Source organism: Tribolium castaneum, chromosome 10 (assembly GCF_031307605.1).
Source record: "Tribolium castaneum strain GA2 chromosome 10, icTriCast1.1, whole genome shotgun sequence".
In the NCBI taxonomy this organism is placed as follows: domain Eukaryota; kingdom Metazoa; phylum Arthropoda; class Insecta; order Coleoptera; family Tenebrionidae; genus Tribolium; species Tribolium castaneum.
This window is the reverse complement of record NC_087403.1, coordinates 5965391-5978040: the sequence shown is the minus strand read 5'-3', so window position 1 is coordinate 5978040 and position 12650 is coordinate 5965391. Positions and strand designations below refer to the sequence as shown.

At 37.4% G+C, this 12650-nt stretch overlaps 1 protein-coding gene across 2 annotated transcripts in view; it reads left to right on the top strand.

Annotated features, from left to right (window-relative positions):
• LOC661289 (lachesin) overlaps positions 1 to 12650 on the top strand; it is a 28930-nt gene that overhangs the window by 14109 nt on the left and 2171 nt on the right. For both annotated transcript variants that reach the window (XM_008201189.3, XM_008201190.3), the window contains 4 exons: positions 4196 to 4343; positions 10930 to 11045; positions 11639 to 11824; positions 11912 to 12110. In XM_008201189.3, the coding sequence (XP_008199411.2) occupies positions 4196 to 4343; positions 10930 to 11045; positions 11639 to 11824; positions 11912 to 12110 (649 nt within the window). The remainder of the gene's footprint in view (positions 1 to 4195; positions 4344 to 10929; positions 11046 to 11638; positions 11825 to 11911; positions 12111 to 12650) is intronic.

Here is a 12650-nt window from a genome sequence, read left to right as displayed (position 1 = left end):
AATTCAAGATGGAGCTATGTTTTAATACAAAGCCATACATTTACATCAAAATGAGCCATATAATAGCTGCTTCAAACATAACTCACCGCAAATAGAAATTGTTTATTGCACTTATTATTTGGTATTACTGAAAAAAAAATAAGATTTCGGCAAAAGCCACTTCAGACTATCACAGCATCCATGAATTTAAAAAATTCATTAAAAAAACAAATAACTAGGTGATGATATTTTATAAACATGCTTGTTTACTCTGAAAAATAAGAAAAATGACTTGGAGATTTTAACGAGAGATCGGGACGAGAGAAATAATTAAGACAGTATTCTTTTGATTTTAATTCTCAGACGCAACAAATGGGAAACTCCATTTTCTAAATTACATTTAAGAAAGTAGAGTTCCACATCGTTACTCGTCATTGAGTTCCCCGTGATCACACTAATACGTGAGTTAATTTTTAGAACTGGGTTAAACAATAATCAAATAAAAATAATTAATTACATTTTGTTAATTGCACTTCACACAGTGAAAAGTTTGTTGCTGTGTGACCAGTGTAGCAAAAACAATTTTACTTGTGACTTAAAACCGGGCCCATGCTTGTTGATTTAGAGCGCGTAGAAAGGTTCCTCCTTCGTTATCTAACATTTCAGTGATTGATGACACAATGATTGATCTTAAGAAAAGCTTAAAAGTCTGGCCCTTATCTCAAATTTTAGCTTAACATATCAGTTTTTTACACTGAAAAATCTGCTTTTTTAAATTCGTTTAAATTAATTTGATTATGAAATATTTGGATATTTGAAATCCATAATTTTGATGGGGGAACTATTTGCATATCAAATAACTAAAATATTTGCATTCAGGGAATGGATAGTTAGTGTAAAGTATTTGATAAATCAATTATGGCCTGGCCAAAATTCTCGAGAAAATATAGGTTAGCAATGGTATGTAATTAGCATATTATCCTCCACCTCACACATTGTGAGCCGATTTCCGCTGAAGTACGTTCAGTTAGAGCTATAACCATTACGATTTAGGTTATCTGTTAGTTCCCCAAACTGCTAAACGAGTGATGGCTATTGTCTATTAGTTAGCTGGTAGGAGATATATCGGTTTAGGATTTAAAGTGGAGTGGTGGAGATCACTCCACGTACGTCAAGTTAAGTAGCTAATTACATGGAAAAGCGAAATGACTAACAATAAGGCATTACCATCTCGATGCGGTTTATCAAGCATGCAGATGCATTACATATAAAACTCTTCGGCTAATTATTTGCTGGCGAACCGTAAACGAATGTTCGTATGTTTGATCCTGTTTATTCAGCTTTTCGATATTGGTACCAATTTAACTTCAAAGCTTCAAAAATTAATTGAAATATACTGACCATCAAATGTAAGAGATCGTTCAGTGGAAAATTATTTTTCATTTTGTGTTTTACAAAGGTCACTCTTACTAATGAACATCCGGCAAATCATCAAACTGTTTTACAAAAGGTAAATATCAATTTCGAAAATTTAATAAATGACTGATATTACCTCGATGCAATTTTAGATACCGAAATAATAAATCATTTCCTCGCTGCGATATTTAATATAATCGAAGGAGAGAGGTAATGGAAACTCACATAGTTGCTTTACAACTTTACGGAGTTGACCCCAAACATTACATATAATTCATCAATGTATTATACAAAATTGAAATTTACATAAAATATGTGTTCCATTTACAGTTTCTATAGCCCACTTTTTAGTTTATTTATAAACGTATTAACGGCTTTCAAATTTAAAAATCAATAGCGTACGCAATGTTTTCAACTCCACACTCATTATTTTATATCCAAATTGTAATTAAAAATCAATACGGTACAAAGTGGAAGAATGTTTTATTTAAGACGCATTGTGTACTCGGGAAAAGACAAATTACTTTAACTTTTTTTAGCGACTTATTTGTACTTATATATTTATAGAATTTTTAATACACAGCGCTTACAGAATTACTTTTTGTAAAAAATCTGATATTGGACAAAACTTTAGACAACTTCACCACTAACTTTCCCGACACTTTTTTATTTTTAAGTAGTTTTAAAAGACTACAATCCTGCTGCATTTTTTCGGAGATTATTAAGCTTTATATTATTTCAACAGTTTTTTTAAACGAAGTTGTTGTGTCTATTTAGCCCCATACTTGGTTTTTAAAGTAAATTCTTTAAAATATTGCAATGTTGTCAACTAAAGAAATATAAACGGTTTCTATCTCTACCACTTGCCACGATAGCGTTCGCGGTCATATTTTTGGCCTTACATTGTCCAGGAGTTGAAAAATGACTAGCATTACCGAACATATTTTTTACACAAAATAAACTGAACTTGTTGCTATTGCTCTTCAAAGCAAAAACAATTAATTAACATATTTTCTACTTTGTGCCGGCGCTGAGGCTATTTATCTAAATAGCGAAAATAACGAGAAATGCAAAATATTTTTATTTATTTACCTGCTTAATGGGAATACTCGCAACATTACGAGCTGTAAAGTTTATACCGATAACAGCAGGAAAATCGACCAAATATTTACGCGACTACACAGGAGCTCCGTCCAACTAATAAAGAATTCAATCAAAAAACACAGATCTGTTAGTCTTATAATGCATCAAACAGTTGTGAAAAAAATGAAATTTTTACAATAATGTCTTGTTAGATAAATTGTTAAAAACAAAACGCTTAGTAATAAATTATAATAAACGAAAAAAAACAAGTGTGAAAAATTTTAAATACGTTTTCACTGAATGAGGTTGGGTTAATTTTGGTGGATGCGCCGGGATAACACCACATTAATATGTGAAATACATAAAAACGTTATAAACATTGTTTTATTTTCTGGGTGGAGTTTATTTAGAAGGTATGTACCTACCTAAATGTTTTGATACATCGTGGCTTTAATAGTGTGGAAAATTTAAGAATTGTGGTATAAATTACTCATCAGTTGAAACGTGGCGCCCTGGGTTAAAGTTTGAGTACTTACTTTTATGTTTTTGTATGTATTAAATTGTATTATTCACTTTAGGTCCCAAAAAATAAACTTTAGGCTGCACTATGTTAGTATAGTTCGCTAACTTTAATTTAGGTATTTGTGATGGTATTGAATTTTTATGCAAACCCTGAATTTTTCTCAAAAATTAGTTGCGTAAAAGGAATATGAAATGGCAAAAAAACTAAAATCCGGTCTCTAGTTATAACAAAGCGCATGAATTATCCGAATAATTTATTTTCCCAAAGGTAATGAAAATTTGTCAGTAATCCACTGTTAATCTTGTGAATAGTACAAAGCTCATGTCGATACGTCTATAAATAAGGGAGAAAATACGCTGTGAAAGTCATTTTGGGAATAAATATGAGATGTAATTCTGCGTATGGCAAATTTGGAAATCGTGCACTTTTCAGTGTTGTAAAATGAGGCGCACGATTCTCGAGTGTTGAGTAATGTCTCTGGGGGCGCTCACAGATTGAGAATTTAGAAGTATTTTAGGATGAGCTTTACAATTAGCTGTGGAGTAAAATCGATCGATTGTTACTTGATGTCGATAAGGAGTGTATTATTTGGTGAGCGTATATTGCGGATTTGTTTTATCCGGGTGAAAATAGTGAAATGTTGGTTTAGATGGGGATATTTTGGGAAGGAATATTGTGTGAAAATATAACGGCGCTGATATAATTCTTAGGGAAATAGCCGCTATGACGAGCTTGGTGAACATTCACGCATACGCATATGAAATTTGCCACGGAGTGCAAAGCCATAAAATACCAGTAATTCCTGATACGCTCTGCAAATTTACTGCTACTGCAATTCAGAACGCGCTCATTTTAATAAACCCCACATATTCGTATTCATATTGCGTAAATTATTTAGAATGTACTCAACAAAGTTTATAATGTGTATGGCGTATATCTGACAGCATAAGGCGCTACGTCACGTCGAGACTGTAGACGGTAGATTGGAACCACCCCAACACCTGCGGCACTCGGTTACTGCCGAACAATTGAAGCCATCCCTTTATTGTTATAGTTAACCCATGCACCCTACGCGCTCCTGCCCGGATTTAAAATCTAAATCCCATTCCGGAGACGTCATAAAGCAAGGCGTTTAGTATAGGAATTTATTATACGAGTAAAAATGCTTATATTCAGCTGGTGATTTGTTCGCAGGTTCCAGAATGGTGGAGATCGGTGCAACGTTGGACGGAATCGAAGATGCGAGTCTTAAATAGGCAGTGTGCGCGTCAGCTTCACAATATGACAGCCACGCAAGCAACTTTCCTTTTTTGCACTCTCTTGCAGGCCATTCTTACAGAAGGTAAAACTCATAACTACACCGATTTCGCTCTTTCATTTTCTTCCATTTCCCAATATTGGTTTTGCTAAATTAACAACGAGACGATTCTATGATCAACCCTCGCACCAACTTTTTACACCAATTGCTAGATTACAACTTTCCCAATCACCCTCAAACCGTAATGTTTCGCTCAAAAACTCCGCTGCAAATTCGATATTTTCACCAATTGCCCCAATTACACCACTCGTTGACGATTCCAAAATGTACTTAACTACACCCAGTTTTTACAAAAGAACTGAACGCTTTGTTGTTATATTAAAATAACCGGGCGCACATAAATGCAAAGTGCTTCAGTCATTTCACATGCAAAATCTTACGTTCTTCACAAAAAATCCCCAATTTGTGGGCAGCTTATGGCCACTCGTTTTATATAACTTTTACTCTCAAGAATCTCGCATATTTTGTAATTGTCATGCACTGAACGCTAACAATTTATTATTAATGAAAAACTTTTAATTTATAGTTTTGACGGGCTTTATGGTTGTTTATCCAAAAGAGCGTAAATGTAGTTCGCGATTTATTATTTTTATGACAACATCGATAAAACCAGTCATCAAAAACCTCAGGTTAATTGTTATTACAATTCCGCTCACTAATTTATTGGCATTAAATACAAAATATGAGAATACATGGTGGCAAACAAAAACAAACACTCACTTTGTCCATTTCACACGAAATTAATTGCTACATTTAAAGCGATTGAATTAAAACGATAAAAACTAAATACAAATTTTTCCGCAGTGTATCACACGTAAATTAGGTGTTTTTGTCACGGTTTAAATCCGCGTCGCCATAAATAAATACAAGGGAACGTTTCAGATCTGCGAACATGTCAGACCTTTTATTCTTGTATATGTCGGACTAGATTCGTGTTGAAGTCTAAATGTATTCGATTTCGCTGAGCACATTAGACTGATTTCAGGTGAATATGTTGCTAATTGAGAGGGGTTAAAAACCCGGTAACCATACTTGAGTGGTTTCGAAAAAGATAATTTTTCTTCTTCCCCCTCGGCAAATTAAATCTTCTCTTAAATACCCAATTCACATCAGTGATTAAGGTCGAAAAGCCATGAAAATGAGGCGCATCTGTTACCGGTATGCCAGTGTTCACTTTCTTATCCCTCATGTAGCTCGAGAATGTCGTTTAATGTTGAAATAAATAAATGTGTTTTTAGCTAAATCGGATTAGTGCTCGTACAACTAAACGGAGAGAATACTACATCCCAATGTCGGATGATTTTCTAAACATGGCAAATTAAAGGAAGTTAATTTGGAGCTTATCTTTCGACAAACACGTTTCTCCTCTAGTGCGACTTCTTAGTCAGGTACTCTAGGTCTCGCGCATGATATGTTCACAATGTCAATTGTTTAACTTAGATAGTACAGTTTCATCTGAGAAACTGTCATTATAATTAACACAATAGATTACTTGCCTCTACGTCATAGTACACCAGTAAACTTCCCATAATTATTCCGCCCCAAACTAAATAAAACACATAAACAGGAAATAAATTCGCCGATCGACCCAAATCTTATAAACACAACCAATAATCGCGCTAATCGGTAATTGTGTTTAAGCTCTAGTTTGTTGGAGATCGGTGTGGGTTGCTTTTGTATTCCCACCACAGACACACTTTAATGATGTCCCCTCCTATCTTGACAATAGGAAAATATTGTCATATCCAACTAAAATTCAACAGTTTGCCATTAACTTGCACATTCCTTACACAAAGGCCTTTCTTCAAGCTCCTATAAAGTCTTCCTGCTGAAATAATTAATACCGAAAGCGATCAACTCGGTTCAGCAAGAAAATTGTTACTTCGACTAAGGCCGTAATTGCGAAAAACCAGTTTACACATAAAGATACATTTACGCGCCATTGAACGAGGTTTACTAAATACTCATCTAATTAATAGACCCGGTTTCTGTGAAATTAATAAACCGCACTCAGTTTTGATCCCTTCATTAGTTTTTAATGAGGTAAAAGGGAAAATAAAGTGCTTGCAAAGTATTCAAATATTCAAATTTCCACATCACTGTTGTTTATCTTGTGAAAAGTATCACAACCAGTGCTTTTGTTGTTACTCCTCCAACGTTTGTATACCTATATATTTTAGTGTATCAGGTCCGCATTCTTTTCTGTTTATCCTGCTACTTATCTTGTTTCAATACCTCACGTTTTCAGTTATATTTTTTCCATTGTGCCGTCAGAATTGATATTTAAGCACGTCAATTTTTGCTTTTATATTTTGGTAATAAATTTTTTTATCCCTAATTTTGTTGTTTTTTTTTTAATTAACCTTTGCAACCATTAGCTAGGAAGTTTTCTCAGAGACGCAGATCTAGAAGATCAAAAGAATTTTCTCAAAAGTGTCTCACGGTGTATAAGTTACTTGTCATTTTATCCTTATTTCTATCAAAGCTTTTGATCAATTTGTTAGTTGTTGAAACCATTAAATGCATGCTGATGGATTTAGAGGTTGAGTTTACCGTTTGAGAATTCATTATGATGTGTATCGAAATCCTTTGTGCACTGTAACAATATTAAAACTACCAGATAGCCATTATCACACTCTCTAATTTCATCAACGTAGTCTGCGACAAAGCAATATTGCTGCAGCCATGCTCCGATCCACTATTCACTCGGTCTCTCTCCACGTATTTAAAAAAGTTAAATGGTAAAGTATTTTTTGCTTTAATTGACAGCGTAGAAATAATGAAGCGTAAAATTCCTTACCTGAAGGAAAACTCACGATTAATGCATAAATATGTTTGCGAGAATTCCGAATCTCATATCACATAATGATTTAAAATTTTACACTTCATTACATTTACCGTTCAACATATCTATTCAGTGCACTTTGTATAATCTGATCCAAATCCGTTTGGGAACTTTTTTGTTGCTGGCTAAAGTTATTAACTCAAGTTATAAAGTGCTTTAGCCGCCTCCGTCAGTCTGGACAGCTCATTAAATAATTAACTCAGATTACTTGAAACAGAAACTTATCGATTGCTTTATGGGGTCACCATCGAGATAATTATGACAGCACTATACACTTACAGTGACACTCAGCCAGGAATTATGCAGCGGGTTTTTTAGATTCCTGAACTTTGACCACTTTGTGACTAATGAATTAACCAGGACTTTAAAACAGGTGATTCTTTATTGCTTTGTTTCAACAACTGCAAGAGATAAATGTTGGTACCAATCCGCATTCAAATGCAGTAACAAAAACAACTTCATTTTTTTTAAATCATATGAGTCTTAAAACTAATTACAAGAAATTCGGCGTAGACTTTAATCTTGCGTCATGGTCATACGGAGTTACAAATCGTGATTAGTTCTTGATTTATGCTTATGGAGCGGTCCTTGGTTGTAGTTTTCTGGCAATTTCCCGATTGCGTTATGAGTGGTGAAAAGGGGTGCATTTTTCTTCGTTTGAGGGAAACGTTAGATATTGTCGAACAATTGTATTTAATACAAAAACAGCGACTACCTAAGCTCTGTAGTCCCGGCATTGAGCATTTCGTGTTTAATGACGCGAGACAATGACATAGTCTTCGTTTATTAAGAACCGTAACACCGCTTGTTCGAGGGGGGTTAGTGAATAGCTACGAGTGTCTTAATCCGCCAGTAAATTGAGTCTCGGTTAAGTTCCGGCTAGCGACTCGAACAGAGTGTATGTGCGGCTCATGGAACTGTATTGTACACACGTCTGGCAGCTCAATTTGAGCGCGCACTGGCCCATAAATGTCAGATATAAACGCCGAACAGGTTTATGTCGTATTAAAAAGAGCCGCTGAAGAAGGTTGGAGCTGCGCTGATTGCGGACTCTTCCTGCTAATCTCCTGCAACATATGCGCCACCAACTGCAAAATGGGAAGTTAAGGAGCTTAGTTATCGCTCTAAGTCCACTTATCTGCATGACCTCTGTAGCGTGAGCCACTGAATAACATCAAATTAGTCAAACGGAGAATGCGGGGTGCTATCAGCTGCCTCCATGCTCAATGCGCCGCCTCAGAATTGGGCCGTGTCGGTTGCAGGCTGCAGGCACACCACTAACAAAACACACATCCATTGTTCACTCCACATTGCACCACGAGCCTATTGTAGCATCAGCAAATAACATTTCTTCAACTTAAATGCTGTTAGACAAAACGTTTTCAATTCACTCGGCTCTCCATCAATTTCGCACTTTGGCAAAAACAAATACGCAAAACTGTCCTATTCCCGTACATCCGTACGCGGATGAGGTCTACGTCTACGCTGTATTTTCATTCAGATTACTGCGAACCAGCTCTCGGTTTACAGATACATCAAGTAGAATCGCTGAAGTACAAAACGAACAAAATTTGATTCCAATATTGTATGGAAGGAGCTCCAATGCAGAGGTTTGCTCTTTAGTGTATGAAAATTTTATCTCCGGTAATAGCCGAACATTCTGCCCCCTAAAGACAATGAAAAAACGGCGCCCATGGTGGGGGTGTACTGAATGCGATCGGCCGCCATGACTGTGGCTCTGCGTTAAAGTCCCGGCTAATCCGGGATTAGCAATGTTGGAGTAGCTGCAATACTAATTTGTTGATTCTGCTACGGCGACAGTGAATTATTATTGGGAGCGCTCACATGTGCTACTAGACAGCATACCATGCGAACGCGTTGAATGTATTGTGGACGGCAACTCGTAAACCTTCAACCCCACCAGAACACTGGCACCCAAATCGTACACAGCCATTGATCACCGATGTCCTAAACCTAAACTGCACCTATCCACATTCTTAAGGTTTGGAAATAAACAAAAAACCATCAGACTGACGCAGGCCCCGAGAGGATATTTTAGGAATTTAATATTATCTAACAAAACATGTCGTTGCCAATACAAATTTCTTGCTTATATTTCTACATTATGAAGTAATTATTATGTAGCAAGCTCACTTCGTCAAAAATGCAAGCGAGAATTATTATTAAATATATAGGTATGTTCAAAACACTATTGCTAAATTATGCAGATTACTAAAGCCAGACTTGATCCGAGGATTGCTGGAACAAGGGGTTAATTCGACCAACTTAAGAATTATACAAATAGGTTCTTGTTTTGCGCTTACTGCTAAACTCACTCTTGATTTAAATAAATTTTTGCGTCATCATACATGCCGCTGTATAATTTGACGAAACATGGAACTTACTGCGCCCAAACTTCATCCATAATAAAGTTTGAGTTCTATTTAGAGCAAAACTTATCACTTTATAACTTTGGTAGTTAAACTATTTTAATGTCGGCCAAATGACTAGGAATAGAACGATTCTTTGTCTTGACCATCACATCGCGTCAAGGACTTTACACTGTCGTAATTTGCGAGCATGACGTTTACGATATTAGACTTAAAAATTTTAGATGCTTTTTACAATAAATACGTAGCGTTTATTCTGATTTAAGCTCAAATGACATCGGGAGACGTGGGATGATTTGTATTGTTTAGGTAACGGTAACAAAGTATGATTAGGGGTTTCTGAAGGGTTATTTCCAGGAAGGGCTTCAATTAATTTTAGTTTCGGAAGCGTGTATGGAGTTTGGTTGTATTAAAACAGCATAGAATTTTGAAATTCGTGTGTGTGGTTGCTGACCTGGCCTTCTCTCAGTTCTACTCACGCGCGAGGCTGACACTGTATCCAAATTCATTGCAGATTTTCAGCTTGTCGGCTCTAGAGAATGGAAGGCTTGAGTGCTGCGCCATTCGCTGGGAATGATGATAGAGTTAAAGAAATAATAGGGATTTGCCTCTTCGTCCAATTCTGAAATCAATATAGCTTTAAAACTAAACGTGCATTTCTTTTGGCAAAATATTGCGATCGGTGGCTGCAACGTAATTATTTGTACAAGTTGTTTCTGCGACGTTCTTTTATCAGCGGACAATGAGTCGGTGGAATTTATTTGTTTTGCAATTTTGGTGTTCACAATTGAAAACAATGGAGAGTACGAAATCGGCGTTCGTAGAGCAACACTGGCAGCAACAAATTCGGCATCTCGTTCAAGCATGACAAACGCTAAACGAGACTGTATAACCAGAGCTTTTCACAGACTACTCAGTTGAATGATTTTGCGATTTACTGTGCCAGAAGTGACGTTTTCCGTGAGTGACGGGACGACAAGGGTGTATGCGGAGCGATACAGTAGGGCGGCATAGCTTGAATGGTATCAGACCTTGTTGTTTAAACCACATCTGCGAAGTTAGTTGCACACCAAGCCGATAGCGGCCATTCACTAACGCCGTTTCCTCTACAGACGTCCGCCCTTGTGTAGGTCCGCCACCTGCAAGATCCCACTAGGCTGCGAGTTAAATATTTAATAAGCAGCATTCCAATGTAAATCAGTCTCATTTACAGAATGTGACATTTAGAGTATTTGAATTCTTATGTTGCGCGACGATTCTGCACGCCGAACACGTCCACAGCTCGCTTTCAGCAGAATATTCTCTTGAATATCTTTAGTTTCACTTCACTTATCGCGTTGGCAAGTCTATGCAGTTATCTTTCGTTTTGTTACAGGTCAGATGCCCGAGCAGCCTGAACCCGAGTTCTTGGCCCCTTTAGAGAACCATACAGTCACACAAGGCCGCGACGTCTATTTCACGTGCGTTGTTAATCACCTGTCTTCTTACAAGGTAAAAAAGTCGGGGATGTGTTGTTTGTTGTTGACTAAAACACATCTTTCTCCCTTTTTACGACGACGCCAAAACGAACAGCCGTATCCGCTAACGGTTAACATATTACATGCGATCGGAAGTGACACTGACGGCGTCCTGGCCATACACTAAATATTTAACTGTCAAATAGTCCCCAGAGACACGATAATAAAAAACACAAAGCCACTTTACTCTCGGATAATTTCAATTCGATAACCCCAGACACCTAAAGAAAATGACTCGAAAAATGATTTCATCAAACATCCCATTTCAGTCACCAGTAGGACATATACGCGTTGATTGCATTGTGTTACTACTCCCGGAGGTAACACAAAGACGTCCAATCAGATGTGCAACTCACACTTATTGAGTTTGCTACGTACTACTTTCAAAACCAACTCTGTTCGTAATAAAATCAGTGAGTATACCTTCGCCGAAGCCTCAAGCATTCAGCGCGTTCGCCAAATACCGTAAATGGAATTATATAGAAAAGTCCGCGACGAATTTATCCGATCACACGCGTTTAAAGGCAAATATCCGTACCTTAATACAGAAAGTTCGTCGACTTCCAGGTAGCATGGATCAAGTCGGATACCAAAGCGATTCTGGCAATTCATACTCATATGGTAGCCCAAAACCCTAGGCTTTCTGTGACACATAATGGACACAATACGTGGATGTTGCACGTTTCAAACGTTCAAAAGAACGATTCCGGGACTTACATGTGTCAAATCAACACGGATCCCATGAGAAGTCAGGTACGCCGCTCGACGACAAATTCGCCGCTTCGACGATTACTCCAAGCGAACCTTTCAGAAATTGAAGCTAATCAACACTGCTTGCAGATGGGAAACTTAGAAGTCGTTATCCCTCCGGATATTCTCAATGACAACGAATCGACACAAGGCTCGGGCGTAGCCGTCGAAGGCGGTACCATAACCCTTCGGTGTTACGCGACCGGAGTACCGGAACCCACCGTCGTGTGGAAGCGAGAGGGTGGCGAGAAAATCATACTTCGCCACGACGGCATTCGAGAAAAACAAGGTAATGCCAATCTAATCGATACTGAATTGAAAATTTTTGTTTATATTCAAGATATGATGTCTCATTGGGAGTAGAAGCAGATGGTGTGTCTTAGACCTAATCCAGCTTCCTGCCAAATCCCGATTTGCATTATTTCTCGGAACATCTGCAATGAAAAATTCAACTAACTCACACTATAGGTAGTTCTGACAAGTCTCGCACGACTGCATTTTGCTCCCGATAAATCTCATCTCATTTAAATTTCAAATTGTCCATTATCTCCAAGAGTCTCGGTAAAATGATCCAGGTGTATTGAGATTCATGCGCGTGTCCAGACATCAGCTCCGACCATCTAGCGATTTTGCTTTTCGGTATTATTAATTTTCGGAATGATTGTTCTGCAGAGCGAACGTACGTTTCATCAAACAGAACAAGCATTGCGAGTGGCATTTATATCCGCTAGCGCTTGAGAACCCAACTAAACATTTGTCTTTATTCTTCCAATTGGTTGGATGGTGACCGCGACGATTCGCAGCCAGCAATGGCTCACGCTGGCCTAGC